The 17,508-nt window shown below is 47.2% G+C and overlaps 1 protein-coding gene across 10 annotated transcripts in view; it reads left to right on the top strand.

The window, feature by feature from the left end:
- The first annotated feature begins 939 nt into the window (after positions 1-939).
- Positions 940-17,508, top strand: part of LOC135289121 (uncharacterized) — a 262,105-nt gene continuing 245,536 nt past the window's right edge. For 6 of the 10 annotated variants that reach the window (XM_064402480.1, XM_064402481.1, XM_064402482.1 and 3 more), the window contains exon 1: positions 2,684-2,762. Coding sequence is in view for 2 of the 10 variants with exons in the window: in XM_064402475.1 (XP_064258545.1) it covers positions 2,709-2,762 (54 nt within the window). In the remaining 8 variants the exon portion in view is untranslated. Of the gene's footprint in view, positions 1,423-2,672; positions 2,763-17,508 lie in introns of those variants that run through there. The other 4 variants (XM_064402475.1, XM_064402478.1, XM_064402483.1 and 1 more) reach the window with 3 other exon arrangements.

Genomic DNA, 17,508 nt, shown 5'->3' on the forward strand with positions numbered 1-17,508 from the left:
TCAGGCAAGTTCGGCAGGAGATGAGCGTGTTTGAGTAACGGCCTTGTCTTCTGGTCGAGCTGAAGCACAACGTGGAAACGCATAGGTAGTGGAAGCAGGGACACGCGTTCTGGGAAGAATCTAAAGATGCCGCCCAGGTCTGTAGGGATGGGATCAGAAAAACTAAGGCAAAGCTGCAGCTGAATTTGGCAGGGGATGTAAAGAATCATACTATGGGCTTCCACAGGTGCATTGGTCAGAAAATAAGACTAAAGAAAGCATATGCAACCCACGTGCCCGGCCCCCGCTGATAAATAAGCCAGGAGGTCTAGTGGCCAGCAACATGGAGAAGGCTGTGGTACCCGGCGATTCATTTTCCTCTGTTTTCACTGGCACGGTTATCAAACCTCTTGGGACCCTGAACCTCAAGGCAGGGGCTTGGGGAACAAAGTCCCTTCCATCATAGGAAAAGATCTCTTTTGAGAACACCTGAGGAACCTGTGAATACACAAGTCCTGCGCCTGGGGAGGCACAACCCCATGCACCAGTACATGCTGGAGGCCGATCGGCTGGAAAGCAGCTTTGCAAAATAGGACAATGTGCTCTTGCCTCAAAGGCGGCCAAGGATCTTCTTAGCCCCATATAGAGGAAAGCAGGGTTCGTATATGTTACAAGACAGTTGTGTGAACCATTCAATATGCTCACTGTCCTCAGGGGTGCAGGGCACCACAGACCACCCTTGGGCAGCTTTGAGGGCACTGCCTATTTTTCTAAAAGCTTCCTATCCAGCTTAAGGCAAATCCTACTCTCCTGAGCCCTCAAGCCAGCAGTGCTGAATGCACGCTTTACATTTTATTTGCTTCCAGGAGAAGTGCAGCTTAGAAATGTCTGCCATGTAAGAGGGGCTTTCAGCAAACAATGTAGAGCAACTTCTGTTGTTTTTTTCAAAATGTCCTGAGAAGTTAAAGCCAGGCCTGTCCTGGCCAAAGCAGTCATTTGACTGGAGGGAGCAGCAGCAAAAAGGCACAGGCACCTTTGGAGTGGACTCGATGCGGTAACAAAAAGCAAGAAACAGTACTTGTAGCTACTACAGCCTCTTCTGCGACCTCGTAGCCCGCCCTCTGGGTCGCAGCACTACGCGGGGCAGATCCCTCCGCGCCCCGCGGGCATCAGGTCGACGAGGGCGGACTCGCCAAGGGGGCGGGGGAAAGCGGAAACGACAGGCGAGACAGCAAATCGAGACGCGGGCCACGATCCGTCGGCCCAATGGGCGCCGCGAAGGGCCCGGCTTAGTGGAGGAAGTGTCGGGGCGGACACGGGCGTTGTCCTTGGCTGGCGAGAGTGTGGGGGTGCTGGCCTCTGGCCCCGGTGGCGCCACTACTGTCTTCGGAAAGATTATCGGCAAGGCGTTTCTCTGCTATCGTCAGCGACGAGGACGAGGAGGTAGCCGTACCCTTGCTCTGTGCGCGGTTCCTCTTCCCTCCCCCCTCTCCCCCTCGTCCCGCGCTTGCGGGCATCTGAGCCGAGGACCCGGCGCGCGGTGCCCGCGCGAGCGGCAGGGTGCTGCTGCGGATGGGTGCAGGGACGGGGGACGGACGGGACCTCTCTGGGTTGTGGCGCTCTCTACTGCACCATCCCCTAAGCTTGTTCTGAGCCGCACCCCCACCCCTCCGGCTGCCGCGGGCGTACTGGATTGCTGGTGCTGTCCGGACTCGCCTCGCATTCCACCCCCACCGTGTCGTGTGCGCGCGTAGATAAGGACCTCTGACGGTAACTTGGCCTCAATGTGCCTCCTAACAGCTTCGAAGAGGTTTCGCAGCTTTGCTGTGCTAGGCTTTGCTTCTGAATCCGCAAACTGGATTATTAGGACAAGGAATTCCGGCTTTCTCTAGTAAAAAAAAAAATATAAAAAAAAAAATTAAGAAGTACGAAATGGTCATCCTGCAGGCTGCAACGGCTTTCCAGAACTTGTTTCTGTGGGGAAGTAAGACCGTGATAACATCATGCTTGCAAGGGTCACGAGTGTTGGTACTGGAAACTAGAGTGAGCTGCTTAGCCCGGGGGGGAAACCAATACAGCCGTTGCCTATGCGATGTTAACTTTAAGGTAATATCCCATATGACTTAGTTATTAGAATGCTGAAAGTTACCGGTTAGGGATGCCTTCTGCTTTTAAAGGCAGAGCTTGGATGGGGGTATAGAAGACAGACTCGTCCTATGCACTTGCAGGCTTCCTGTCATTATGCGTGTGTTCGATACTTGAGCTCCCTTGTCCTGTGGGAAACGAATGGCCGCTGCTCTTCCACTTCACTAAACTCTTTGAGGATTCAGTTAAGCCATTTGTCTCCTGCCTCTACGTAGACCACACAAAGCCAATAGGAAACCTGCTGTGGAAAGAATAAGCCTGAACTAAAACATCACTGATCACAAGTTGCTAGTCATAAGTAGTTGCCCATCTCCTTGTGCCCATCATCTTGCATGACAAATCCCACTTCTGGAGGGCGCTCTGTAAAGATGTCGTGTTTTGGGTATAGAAAGCATTATAATCATGCAAGAAAAAAATCAATGTTCTGGCTTGTGTTTGGGGTATCTGGTAATCTGCTTCTGTAGAAGTTCCGCCAGGCAGATGGGTTTGCATTAGCTCTTAGCTTTCTCTGAAGCTGGTTATGTTTTAACTGTTTAATCTTCCTCCAGTGCCGTACGCTCCATGATCTATCGCTTTTCCTAGTCATGCCTAAGGAGCCAATTATCGAGTTGTCTGAAGCAGGAGGTTCTGGTGAATCTGTAAGTACCGTGTAAGCTTTCTGTATGCTATATTGTACCTGTAGATAGTTCCTCATTTACTAGACTCTTTCCCATCCCCCCTTTCCCTCTTGATAGAGCACAGTAGGCTTCTTTGGGTTTTCTGGCGCTATCATCTTTTTGCCTCTAGCCTGTAATGGAGTTGAGCTTTTTGACTAAAAGCAGTGCTATCAAGCAGTGCTGGTTCCTGGGTATGTACTTCTGGTGCAAAATGCAGTGTTGTTTTGGAGCACAGTCTGGTGCCTATTGTTGTGGTTTAGAGTGAGAGTAGTAGAACTTCTAACATGCAGAAGAGTGCTTGGGGTTTTTGGCAGGTCAGGGGCAAGGAAGGACAAAGCTGGTTGAGAGGTGCTGGATGTTTTGCTTTTAGCTATGAAAGCCATGTTCAAAGACTTTGTAAGCCCACGCAAAAGGCAGCCTAAAGTTTATTTTCCACCAGGTTTGGTTATGTTGCCTGAAGACACAGTGGGGGCTTTAACCTGGAGACAAAGTCAGCTTGTGTGTCTGTTTTGTAGTCCTTTGCTGTTTAGCTTGAGAAAAATTGCCTAGCTCTCTTTTGCCCCTATGGCGTGCATAATTGGTCTTGGTAACTTTGCTTGGAACGCTTCAGTTGCTGGCGGTCGGACGGCCATTAATTTGACATGCAATGATTGAATTGCTAGGAATTGGCTAGCTGCTTTCTCTGGGTGGTTCTCTGCTCTCGTTCCTTCCCTTCCTGCCCTCTGCCCTCATTATGTGTTCCTTTTTCTTTTGATTTTACTTATTTATGGGTTTGTACTTCCTTCTCCAGCTTCTTGGGCATGTAATGATTGTTGGCGAGATGTGTGTTGCTCACCTGGGCCTGACCAATGGATTCCGGATGGTTGTGGATGAAGGGCCCGAGGGTGGGCAGTCTGTCTGTCGCATACATCTACCCGTTCTGGGTGGCCGTCAGTTGGACTGGCCACCTGGCTAAGATTTTGGCACCTCAGGAGTTGCTGCACGTGTACAATCGCCACTGAATGGATTTCATCTGTTGCCCATCAATCTAGCAGCTTCTGATGTGTAATTTTTTTTTTGCCGTGTGTCTGTGGAAGGTAATAAAAGCTTTGAGCAGCAGTTGCACAATAAAAATTTGTCATGGGGATATCACCTCCGTCTTGGGTGTCTTACTGAGGGGAAGTAGTTCTGCAAGTTCAAACTGTTATAGGTAAAAATGAAAATATGCCCAATTATAATAAAAATATAAAAAGAATTTATTTCGCGACCGTAATACAGTCCCGACAGCCAACAATCAAACGGACAGCATAACACTCCCGGGAGGTAAGCTGGGTGAACGTGGGAAATGGTCTCTATCGCACTGTCCCCCTCATCCACACTGGCTGCTCCGAGGCAGCGGTTCTTATGTGATTTATTTTGCCCGCGGCAGAGTCCCTTTGTTTCTTTCTGAGTTCTTCATATTCAAGTTGGTTTCTTTCTTCGGTTTGGGCTGCACAAAGCCTTCGTCCGGGAATTGAATAATACACTTCCCCGATTCCCAGAATCTGGCATTCAGATGGAAGGTGTTGATGGCTCTGGTCATCTCAGATAGGTATCTTGTCCAGGCCATCATCTCTTGGGCGTGTCACGGGGCACATGCTTTTGTGAATGCCCATCTCCTGTGCATCCGAGGTTTCCTTCGCATGTAAATGTTGTGGTGCCTCTCTGCCCATCTGCCGCGGTTTCGCCATCCTGAGGATAAAAATTCCTCTCCCTTCCCCTATATTACAGTAAGTTTGTTTTTAGATATACTGTAAAAGTCATAGTCTTTTCTCTTAAAAGCTACAAGCCTGTTATTATCATGGTTGTATGTCCATTCAGTTACCAGCAAGAAAGGATGCCATTATAAATTAGAGATGCTTTTATACATATTCCTTTTTATATAATTCTATCTGCATGAATTGCTGACTATATCTCTAACAATTCCCCCCCTTTTTTATAAACAAACTAATTCATGCAGTTTCTAAAAATTTACTCACAAGTTTATTTTTAGCCTTTTCCATGGTTTTTTTTTTTTAGTGCCCTCCTGTAATTTATATTTATTTGTGACCTCTTTACCATTCCTTCTCTCTCTGATGATCTTGAGGTACCTTCTTGTACTCTCTAACTTCTGACTCGTTGCCTTCTATTTGTCTTTCAAATTGTGCTAGAGCACTAGCCGCCCACTTGTGTGGAGCATCCTCTTCTACTTTCATAATTTTTGAAACTAGATTGGTTTTCCCTGTTGCAAGCTCTGTGTCCATAGGCATGGCTGCAATTTGCATCCCTTGTATGACTGAATGTATTAGTCGGATGAAACAAGAGATGAGACAGGGTAGAAAAATGACTCCGGCTATGGAACAAAGTATAAAGAAAATTAACTTTTTCCACCAGGCTCCATTAAACAGGTTGTCCCACCAAGAGGCATTTAGGATTGAATTCCATTTCTGGATGGGCACATGGGCAACCCTTTTTATCTCAGCTGCAAGTCCTCGTATCGCCTCTCCATAATCATCAATCTCAATACAACACTCGGACTCGTTGAATTTCCCACATACTCCCCCCTTCTTCAGCTAATAGGTAATCCAATGCAATCCTATTCTGATAGATAAAGGCCCTCATCTGCGAATGCTGCTTTGATAGTAGTTCAAGAGCATCTGCAGTGTGGTTGGATACGATCTCTACCACTGTCTGGAGTCTAATCAGGCGGTTCAGGAGGTATATTGAGGTACGGTAACCCCAGCTACCATCCTGGGCCCAAGTGGCGGGCCTGTAGTATTCAGTAATGCGCTCTGCAGGCCAATTCTTCTTCCCCCCATTTTTGGCTTCCTTCAAAGATAGGGAATTTCTTCCTTACCTCCCTCTTCTGGCGGTCCAGGGTTTCATATAAGGGAGCCCCCAGTGATCTACTTTCTGATCGGGGTAAGGTAAAGAAAGCCGGTCTGATCAGTCCTAGGGTGCATGACCCTTTCCATCTCCAAGGCAGTTCACTGTATGCCTTTTTCCCACAAATCCAATATATTCCATTTGGTGCTTTCCAACTCTTTATATCTTTTGGTTTATTCCAAAAGTCCTTTAATTCCCTTATGGATTGGAAAGGGTTAGCCGCAGCAATCTTGTTCCAGCAAAGGCCAATTTTTTCACTCCAATCGCATTTATAATTTTTCCCTTGGCTCCAGTACCCCAAGGGAGGTTCTGGCTGCTAAATTTGGCTTTTATTATCTGAGCTTAATGTCAGTGTGGAAATACAGTGTGTGTACCCCACGATCTCCGTGTATTCTTTCCCCTCCCGGCTTATACAAATTGTTCCAATTACCCGTTTGTCCAGAGCCCATCCTTTGGGTCGTTGTATAACTTTGGAAATTTTGGTGTTGTCCCATTTTAACAGTTGTTCCGGTGTTAACTCTTCTCCTTTCCAAGGCCATTTTTCAGCTGATTTCAGCCCCCTACATATCCAACAATTCAACAGACCCAGTTCTGTAGCTATCTCTTGCATAAGATCTATAAATAGGTTTCTGTCTGATGTGGGTAAACCGAAATCATTGTACTGTTTTTCCAATTGATCGTATTGATCACTCAGGGTTTTTAATCTCTCTTGTTCTATTCTGCACCTCCTCATTTCAGATTCCTGTCTTTTTAGCTCCTGAGCAACTTGTTGGATCTTACTTTCTGGGTCTACTCCCTCCTTGTTTCTAGAGAAACAAAAAGTCTTGTCATACTGTAGGCAGACTCGATCATCATGATTTTCAAGCAAATCGATGATAACCGGTTCTTTTCTTAAAGGGATCTTGTTTTCATATTTCACATTTTTGCCCACCCAGTAGGTTTTTCCTCCCATGGCACACATTCCCAACTGTTCACTTTCATAGCATAACTTATTCACCTGATAATACCCTAGAAAAATTGATTCCATTCTTCCCCCTGTCCAGACAGTGCGGTTGCATTTATCACATACAGGAATTTTGACAGGTTCAATATTGCGCTTATGCCTTATATGGGTTGACTTAGCCTTTCTGGACGCTACCTCTTGCGGGATGCAGACTTCTTCCCCTTCTGTTATACAAGCCTTATATCGAGTGCCATTGAACCAACAGTGCCTGCTTATTGTGCCTTCCATGCAGTTCCTGGGTGTGAGGTTGGTAGAAGCCTCCGCCTCACACTGACCTCCCTCAGGGCCCTTGGTGCAGACTCTACACGTTTGGTTGGGGTTCCACTGTTCCAAATTGATTTGGTTCTTGGCATACGCACTAGTCCTGAGGCACGTGACTAGACTCAGGCTCATCAGGATTACTCCTACTATCATTCCTCTGCCTCCACTCTCGCCCACTGGGTTGCCACCAGCGGCGGGGAGAACCATCTTCTTGGCAGCAGGAAGTAGTTTCACGGAGATCATAACTAGCCCGAGCTGCGTACCTTCTCTTAAATATTCCCCACCGGTGGAGTCTTACTGGCCGGGCGCTGCAGGGTACTTTGATTTGTTTCCGGCACTCGAGGGCTAGAATTTGGGCCCAATATTGAAGCTTTCCCCTTAGTCCGTTTTGAAAGAGCCTAAACCACACTAGGGAGTCTGCCTCAATCACCCACAGTTCTTTGAGGAGCGTCAAAAACAGGTTAGTCAAGTGCACTTCATGATTAAAACAGTCTTCACACAGACCCCTAGGTCTCACCCCCCTTTCGCAGTGCACCACCCACGATTCTTTACAATAGAAGCACTTAAAGGTCATAAATGGGTGGCATGGGCAGTCAGGCTCTTGACACTTTATCCGGTCGATCTCGGTCATCAGCGTGGCTTGCGCAGTGTAAACTTCAGATCTCCAGGGGGAGAAACAACTTCCCACTCTGGTGTGCCCGCTTGAGGTTCCACCCGCTTAATCCTTGAAGCGTGGGTCCACCCCTTCTCAGCTGTTCGAACTGCCATGTCTGTGGTTAAGAGACCAAGAAAAGGCCCTTCCCAATGAGGGGATAATGGTACGTCTCTCCATGTTTTTATGAGGACGTAATCCCCTGGTCGGACTGGGTGAATGGCAAAACCTAAGGGAATTCCTTGTATTATCACTCCTTGTTTCCTTAGGTCCTGCAAGTTCCTATTAATAGCTACAAGGTATGGTCTTATTTGTCCATCCTCAATTTTGGGGTGCCCTATCGGCATCCCGTGTTCATACGGCATTCCGTATAACATTTCAAAAGGTGATATCCCTGTCTCTGAATTTGGCAGAGTCCTGATATTCAGTAGGGCCAGAGGGAGGCATTTGACCCAGGACATCTTTGTTTCTAATGTCAATTTCGATAACTGTGCCTTTAAGGTCTGGTTCATCCGCTCGACTTGACCAGGGCTCTGCGGGTGCCAAGGGGTATGATATTCCCAGCGGATCCCCAAGGCTTCTGCCATCTGTTTTATCACCCTTGAGGTGAAGTGTGTACCTTGATCTGAGTCAATGTATTTTATCAAACCGTACCTGGGTATTATTTCTTCCAACAATATTTTAGATACCACCTGTGCCATGGCCTGGGAGCTCGGAAATGCCTCTACCCAATGTGTTAATTTATCTACTATTACTAATAGGCATCGGTATCTGCCTACCTTTGGTAAATCTGTAAAGTCCACCTGGACCCTCTCAAAGGGTCTATATGCTACCAGGCGGCTCCCCCGTGCCGTCTGCCTGGCCCAGGTTCCGGTTTATTTTCTGACATATCATGCATCCCTGCACCTCTTGTTTTGCTAACTCATATACTCCTTTGCATCCGAAAAACTTTAGGAATTGTTCTGCTAAAGCCAGTGCCCCCCAATGAGTTTGAGCGTGTAATCTTCTTAAGATTTTTCGAGTGTATTCCTTAGATAGTAATTCGCTCCCATCTGGCAATTTCCACTTACCTCCGTCTAGTTTTCCCCCCATCCTCTCATATCCTTCACTTTCCTTCTCAGAGAATTGGGGGGGAAATTCCTGTGCTTCCCCACCACGAATTTCTGGGGTACTTATCTATAAAAGTGCTGCGTGTTTGGCTTTCTGGTCTGCCAAGTTGTTACCTCTCGTCCTAAATTGTGCACCGGTTTGGTGCCCCTTTACATGTACTATTGCAATTCCTTCAGGTCCTCTGATGGCTGCCAGAATTTGTTTTATTAATTCTTCATGAATTAACCCCTTTCCTTCCATGCTAATTAATCCCCTTTCTTCCCAGATTTTTCCAAAGGTGTGCACAACCCCGTAGGCATACTTTGAGTCCATGTAAATGGTTCCTATTTTACCTTTTAATCGCAGCAGGGCTCTCAGCACTGCATACAATTCGCATGCCTGGGCTGACCAACTTGTGTTTAAAGGGCCCGATTCCACCGTTTCCCCAGTTATTCCGTCTATGATAGCATATCCAGTTTTTCGTTTTCCCTCTATAACTCTAGCAGATCCATCTACAAACCATTTTCCCCCTTCTTCTAATTCTTCTTCCTCTAAATCGGGCCTGATTTTGGTCTGTAGCTGAACCATTTCTGCACAATCGTGGATGGGTATATCTAAGGCTTCTCCATATAATAATTGGGCCGGGTTTTGGACTGCTGTGCTTTTAAGTTCCAAATCGTGGGAATGGATTAAGATGGCTTCATATTTCAGAAGCCGTGCGTCGGTGAGCCATTTCTCTGCCTTTTGTTGCAGAATATTTCTGACATTGTGTGGAGAATATACTTCCAATGGAGCCCCGAAGGTTATCTTTTTGGCTTCCTCCACCAACACAGCCGTAGCCACGATAGCCTGGAGGCACATAGGCCACCCCCTGCTTGACAGGGTCCAGAAGTTTGGACACATAACCCACCGGTTTCTTTGATCCTGCCCAATTTTATGTTAATACTCCATAAGCAGTGTGATTGCTTACATTTACAAATAATTGAAAAGGTCTCTTTACATCTGGCAGGCTCAATACCGGAGCTACAATGAGAGACTCTTTTAATTCCCTAAAGCTCTTTACATCCTGTTCGTTCCACTTGGGTTTTTCTGTAGTTAATTTTTCATATAAAAATTTTACTTTTTCACTGTACCCCTCAATCCATTGCCGGCAGAAGCCCAATAATCCCAAAATTTGTCTCACCTCTCGTTTTGACTGAGGAGAAGGCAGGGAGATAATTCTGGCTGTTCTATCAGGGTCTAACCTTTTCTTTCCCTCTACCAGCCAGTGACCCAAATACTTTACCTCGGGTTCTGTGAATTGCAGTTTGGACTTTGAGACTTTTAGACCTTTGTTTCCCAAGAAGTTTAGAAGGGAAATGGTGGTTGATTGCACTCCCTCCTCATTGGGACCCGCTATCAATAGGTCGTCTACATATTGTAGTAATTTGGTTCCCTTTTCCGGGACAAATTTGCTTAGGAGCTGTTCAAGAGCCTGGCCGAACAGGTTTGGTGAGTCTACAAACCCCTGTGGCAGGGAGGTCCATCTGAGTTGTTGCTTACGATTTGTCTCCAGATCCTCCCATTGAAAGGCAAAATAATTTCGGCTCTCTTCTGCCAGAGGGCAGGTCCAAAAAGCGTCTTTTAAATCAATTACGCTGTACCAGATATCTTCTGGCGACACATTATTTAGTAGGGTATACGGATTAGGGACAGTGGGAAACAAAGTCTTAGTCCTCTGGTTAACTGCTCTCAGATCCTGAACCAGGCGATAGCTCCTGTCTGATTTTCGGACCGCAAGAATGGGAGTATTGTGCCTAGACATACATGGTTCTAAAGTACCTTTATTAAATCTTCTATGATTGGTTTTAAACCCCACCGACCCTCCAGAGGCAGTGGGTACTGTTTCACCCTAATGGGGTCCTCCGGTTTCTCTATTTCTATCAATAGGGGTTCCATTTCCAGTCTCCCCGCCTCTCCTTCCTTATGCCATACCTTAGGGTTTATTTTTCCCTCATCTTCTGAAGTTAGCTTATATAAACTCACCACGAGTCATGATTCTTGAGCTATCAGGCTGACGCCTAAGTTTGCCATCAAATCCCTTCCCAACAGGTTATAGTCAGCTTCTTCTACCAACAACATATTCCGTAAGCATGTTTTATTTTTCGATTCTATTTCCACGTCTTTGATCACTGGTGCTTTAAAGGTTTCCCCCTTCACCCCGATTACCATCATGAAATCCTCGCTTTTAGAGCATCCCCGTGGAAGATGTTGTACAGTGCTCCTCTCAGCCCCAGAGTCTACTAAAAATACTATTTCCTGTTTATGGGATCCAATCTTAAGTTTTATCAAGGGCTCCCTCGGTGTTACAGACCCCATATTAAAAAGCCCCTGACACCTCTAGTCTTCTTGGAACATCTTTTCATCCTTCATCCTTTTTTTGCATTCCCTTTTAAAGTGTCCTTTTTGCTTGCAATAATAGCACTCCGGTGCTTCCCTTTGCCGGGGTGCAGGTTTCCTCGGTGGGTGCGTGGGTCTCCCCGTGGGTTTCTGCACCTGTGCCGCTTTCCCGGTGGTTGGATTCTTCTCCTGCTTCTGGGCTTCCCTCACTGCCACCACCAGAACCTTCGCTTGAATCTTTTGTTTTTCGTCCTCCCTCTGCATGTATACCTTTTGTGCCTCCCGCAATAGCTCCTGCAATGTCTTCTCTTGCCACTCTTCCAATTTTTCTAGCTTTTTCTGTATATCTTCCCATGATTTGGCTACGAATTGTGTTTTTAATAGTATGGCTCCTACCGGAGAGTCAGGGTCCGTACCTGAATACATTTGGAGACTTTTCCTCAGCCTTTCTAGCCATTCGGTAAGAGTTTCATCTTTCCCCTGGCATTCCCCCAAAGCCTTCCCCAGATTCTGTCCCTTTGGCACCGCCCCCCGGATACCCTGTATAATCATGTTCCTTAGTTCTATCATCTTCTGCCGATCCCCTTCTACCTGGGCATTCCAGGATGGCCGCTGGCTGGGCCATTTATCCTCCCCGCTCCCCGCTTGTGGGTTTCTGCGTTCCCAATCCTTTATTGCAGCCGCCCGTATCATGTCCCGCTCTTCCACATTAAACAGAGACCTCATAATAGCACAAATATCATCATATGAATAAATGCTGTTCCCTAGAAATTCATTCAGCCGCTCCGCCACCCCCAACGGATCATCCATGATCCTTCCCATCTCCTTTTTAAATGCCCGCACATCTCCTGAATTTATTGGCATGTTTACATAACCAATAACCCCTGGAGCAGTTGGGACTTCCCTGAGAGGAAAGAGACCCTCTTGTCCCTCCTCGTCCTCGCTATCGTCCTGGTGCGTTTTCCAGGTTTTGCGTCTCATGCGACTGGTGGGTGGGGATCCCTTCCCTGCTGATGTATGCACGCGTGTAGAGCTCTCCTCTTGTTGCGCCAGAGGAGGAAGGGATGATGTCCGTTCTGGTGGGGATGGGATTGCTGACGCTTGCTCTTGTGGGGATGGGACTTCTGGTGGTGGCGTCTGCGGTGTTGCCTGGCGGTGTCCGGGGTTCTCGGGTTCGGGGAGGGGTCCCTGCATCTGAGGGTTTGGGTATGGAGGAGGAAGATTCTCCAGGGGCTTCCAGGCCTTTAGTAAATCCTTTTGTTGCTTAGAAGTTCTGACGGGGAATAGCCTGATACTGGCGTATTCCCACAAATGAGCATACTCCAATTCCTTCCCTGTAGAACCCTCCTCAAACACAAACTCCCCCAGTGCTCTGCATATTTCTTTATAAAACGATCCGAACGTCGGCCAGAATATATATTTCCTAATTTCCATATCAGCCCATTTTTCCATGCAATAGTAGATTACCTTTTCTTTAGATTTTTGCCTCCTCGTAGGGCAATCCTCCCAATGTTCTAACATCCACCCCAGAGGACTGTGCCTCGGTATGTCGGGAGTATTACACCTTCCCCTCCTTCCTGATTTTTCAGGAGTCTTTCCCTGGATCTTGCTCTTTTTCAACCCCATTTTTTCTTTTACTTACCTTCCTTGTTACTAAATCTATTTAGTAGCCGAACTGCTTTTTTCTGTTTTTATTGGTATACCAAAAAAGAAAAACCTATTGCTGACTTACTGGTCGCGCAGTGAACCGAGCCACGGATTTTTAGTCAAGAAAATGAAGAGCTCTCTTACCTATCCCTGGATCCAGCGAGGTCTCATCTTTCCTTGGGTTTTTATGGACTCCCCGTTCCCTCCTGATCCAGCCCGTGATCGATAAAACACCCCCCTTTCCCCTTTCGTTTCCCGGGGCTTTTTGGGTTGGTATGTGTTCCAAACGAGCTTTTCACCCGCTTCCCCCGCGACCGACCACTTTCCTCGTGGAAGAGTGGAACTGCGATCTTGGAGTCCACACTCGCTTCGTGATATTTATCACGTCACATACACACTCGATCACTCCCCACTCAACCACGCGATACTTACGGTTCATTTTCCTGCGTGGAGCCTTTGTGCGCGTCATTTTTACAAGTAAAAATTGCCGGCAATACGGAGAATTATCTCCATCCTCGAGAGCTCTGGGCACATTTTTACCTTTCGATTGTGGCTTTGTTTTTTAGGCTACAAAAAGTTTGTATAATCTGATTGGTTCCGCTGGGCTATCCCAATATCGTCCGGCCGCTGAATTCAGCGGGGCGCCGCCTGGACCTCGAGAGGGGACCCTGGAATCCTTATCAGATCATGTCGGGCTGGTCACCAAGTTTGTTATAGGTAAAAATGAAAATATGCCCAATTATAATAATAATAATATAAAAAGAATTTATTTCACGACCGTAATACAGTCCCGACAGCCAACAATCAAACAGCATAACACTCCCGGGAGGTAAGCTGGGTGAACGTGGGAAGTGGTCTCTATCGCACCAAGTCCCCCTCATCCACACTGGCTGCTCCGAGGCAGCGGTTCTTATGTGATTTATTTTGCCCGCGGCAGAGTCCCTTTGTTTCTTTCTGAGTTCTTCATATTCAAGTTGGTTTCTTTCTTCGGTTTGGGCTGCACAAAGCCTTCGTCCGGGAATTGAATAATACACTTCCCCGATTCCCAGAATCTGGCATTCAGATGGAAGGTGTTGATGGCTCTGGTCATCTCAGATAGGTATCTTGTCCAGGCCATCATCTCTTGGGCGTCACGGGGCACATGCTTTTGTGAATGCCCATCTCCTGTGCATCCGAGGTTTCCTTCGCATGTAAATGTTGTGGTGCCTCTCTGCCCATCTGCCGCGGTTTCGCCATCCTGAGGATAAAAATTCCTCTCCCTTCCCTTATATTACAGTAAGTTCGTTTTTAGATATACTGTAAAAGTCATAGTCTTTTCTCTTAAAAGCTACAAGCCTGTTATTATCATGGTTGTATGTCCATTCAGTTACCAGCAAGAAAGGATGCCATTATAAATTAGAGATGCTTTTATACATATTCCTTTTTATATAATTCTATCTGCATGAATTACTAACTATATCTCTAACAAAAAGGTGTCTCCCTGGAATGCAAGTATGTGGAATGTTTCAGCCAGACAACAGCATTTCAGAGATAGATAGTGATTGGCCTGTTTGTGTGAAGCTGGAAGCGCTTAGCAGTGTCTCCTGTGTCTTGTAGGAAGCAAAGTCTTAGCTCTTTGGCAGTGGTACGCCAATGTACAGAAAGGCCGTGTAGGCTGCTGCTAAAACTGTAGAAGATGCTGTGTGTGAGGCTACATGCATGCTTTCCAAGGGTGGTTTCACCATGGTGCACTGTGATGGAAGCATCCACCTCCTGTTGGACCTGGGTGTCCTGGTAACGGGAGTAGGGTGCCAGTTTAGCACTATGTGCATGTAAGCAAACTGTACTGTACCACCCTCTGTGTCATTCCTGAATAACTGCTAATGATAGATCAGTTGCAGTAGCTGCCTCCTGTACACCCAACACCTCAGGTTACAAGATGGGTGTTAAATGACATAAGGGAGTAGAGGCAAACCTTCAAAGGTGGGGTAGTGTTTCTTTTCTTCACACAAATGACTCAGCCCTGATGACTCTCCTCTGGGGAAGCACCAGCCTGGGTGGGGGGTGGGGAGGGGTTATCTTTGCTATTGGGCCATAATGGACTCCATGGCACTAGGGTAATAGACAGCTGCAAGGACTTAGACCATCAAAGACTCCCAGAATATCCCACGACTCACAGTATTACATTCCTCCACTGTGAAACTCCCTGTCCTGGGGGAGGTACTGAGCATTCTCACCTGAACCTGAGCATATATATAATCTTTGGGTTTGGGCACATGGGGCACCTCCATTTGATGGATCCAGAGGAAGACCAGAATTTCAACAGTACTGTGACCCTCAACTTACGAACAGTGTGCCAATATAGACTCCGACTTTGTGGGTTAAAGCCAGTTTTCTCTGTTTCATTGTATTTTTTGTAATCTCCAGTAAATTGTAGCTCCGACCTGTAATCTCTCTTGAGGTAGTTGAATGGGATTCATTTCCCCTGCCGGTTTACTTTTAAACCAGCACATCTTTTGGCGCCCAATGTGAGGCTCGCGAGAGGTCGGAATTACAGTTTTGTTCTAAAGCATTTGTGTATTGGGGTATGGCAACTTTCCTGATCATCATGTTTCTTGGTGTATTCACATGCATGTTGTGCCCTGTACATATTTCTGCATTGGGGGAAGTATTTGCTCATCATGATGCTCTCTTTATGAGCAGGAGAGGAATCAAAGCTGCTTTGCTGATTTTCTGCGTTTATGGCATGGTAACATCAGAGGCAATGAGTTTCATTTGGAATGTGTATTCAGTCTTGTTTGCCTGTCCTAGCCTGTGCTGCTACCTCTGGGGCCTCATTAATAATGGCACACAGCCTGATGCCTTGGAGTGGCTACTTGGAACAGAGGCTAGACAAGGTTAAGAGAATAAAAGTAGGTATTTATTAAAGGCCTTCAAAAGGCACACCTTGGTCAGTTATGGCGGGCTATTACCCTCAGGGCAGAAGCCCAGCGGGGAATGCCGGCCGGCCAGGATAGCTCAGCGGGGGGCTCAGGCAACCCAGGCAAGCTATAGTGATTTGCAGCTAGCTCTTTTGTGATTTCAGCTCTTTCAGCTTGCCAGGTGCCATCGCCCTAGGTGCCGCGCAGCAGACGCAGAGAGAGAGGGAGAAGCGCTGTATGGGTTCCGCAGGGTTCTTTTATTCGGGTGTCCGCGAAGGGTCCAGTGACAGCTCTCCTCTCCCGAACTGGGCAGAGTTAGGGGTTTTTATACCCTACAGGGGTTTTGAAAACTGTCCAATAGTACGGGTCAGGGGAAAGTGACCTATGGATTTGCAGGGAGATAGCAGGGTCCGAAAGACGGAAGAGAGGGGCTTCTAAAGCCTTAGTCATGCTGACTTTGGCATTTCCTAGCTCAGGCTTCTGATCGCCAAGGCCTTGCAGGCCTTGTGCCTGCTACAGGCAGTCAGAAGCCTCAGAGGCTACACCCAAGATGGACGATGGTCATGAGTTTTCCAGACAGATATAAGTTTGGTCCATTTACATATCAGGGGTAAATCCTCCAATTACAGCTTCAGGTAATGAAGTCATATGCCCCCAGTTTGCTCCCCTCCCCCAATTCTCTTTTGTTTATCATTTCCAGGGCCTGAGGCAGTAGGGTGTCCTTGGATCTCAAGACTAGGGTGGTCATTTTGTCTGACTAAAATGTGGAGACAGATGGCTAACACTTTATATGGAGTTCAGAGTTATGCACTAATGCAGTACAGGATTTGAAAAGTATAAGGCAGCAAGCCTGTGGGGTGAAGTGGAGAGAATGTTGTTTTCCAGCCCTTCAGGCCTGCTACAACAGTTTTTGAGAATGTTGAGTTCCCTCTAGATGTTAAGGGCAGCATGATCTTCTTGTTAGTTCTGCTAAGTTTTCTCTATACGGCTTGCACTGTCTGCACCATGCTTACAGAATCACAGAATAACTAGGTTGGAAGAGACCTTCAAGATCATCAAGTCCAACCCATGCCCCAAACACCTTAAGTAAACCACGCCACCAAGTGCCATATCCAGTCTTTTGTTGAACACATCCAGGGATGGTGACTCCACCACCTCCCCAGGCAGGCCATTCCAATATTGTATTACTTTTTCTGTGAAAAACTTCTTCCTAAAATCCAACCAATATTTCCCCTGTCGCAGCTTGAGACTGTGTCCTCTCGTTCTGGCATTTGTTGCCTGGAGAAGGAGACCGACCCCCACCTAACTACAACCACATTTCAGGAAGTTTTAGAATGCAATAAGATCACCTCTGAGTCTCCTTTTCTCCAGGCTAAACAACCCCAGGTCCGTCAGTCGTTCCTCATAGGGCTTGTGTTCCAAGCCCCTCACCAGCCTTGTCACTCTTCTCTGGACGTGCTCAAGCGTCTCGACGGCCGTCCTAAAACGTGGGGCCCAGAACTGGACACAGTATTCAAGGTGTGGCCTCAGCAGTGCCGAGTACGGGGGAAGTATGACCTCCCTGCTCCTGCTGGACGCACTGTTCCTGATACAGACCAGGACGCCGTTGGCCTTCTTGGCTACCAGGGCACACTGCTGGCTCATGTTCAGTCTGTTGTCGACCAGTACCCTCAGGTCCTTTTCCACCTGGGCACTGTTCAGCCACACCTTCCCCAGCCAATAACGTTGCAGGGCGTTATTGTGGCCAAAGTGCAGGACTTGGCACTTGGACTTATTAAACTCCATCCCATTGGACTTTGACCATCCATCCAACCGTTCTGGGTCTCTCTGCAGAGCCCTTCTCCCTTCCAACAGATCAGCACATGCCCCCAACTTGGTGCCACCTGCAAACTTACTAATGGAGGTTTCAATACC

The sequence above is a fragment of the Passer domesticus genome, chromosome W (assembly GCF_036417665.1).
Source record: "Passer domesticus isolate bPasDom1 chromosome W, bPasDom1.hap1, whole genome shotgun sequence".
Classification (NCBI taxonomy): domain Eukaryota; kingdom Metazoa; phylum Chordata; class Aves; order Passeriformes; family Passeridae; genus Passer; species Passer domesticus.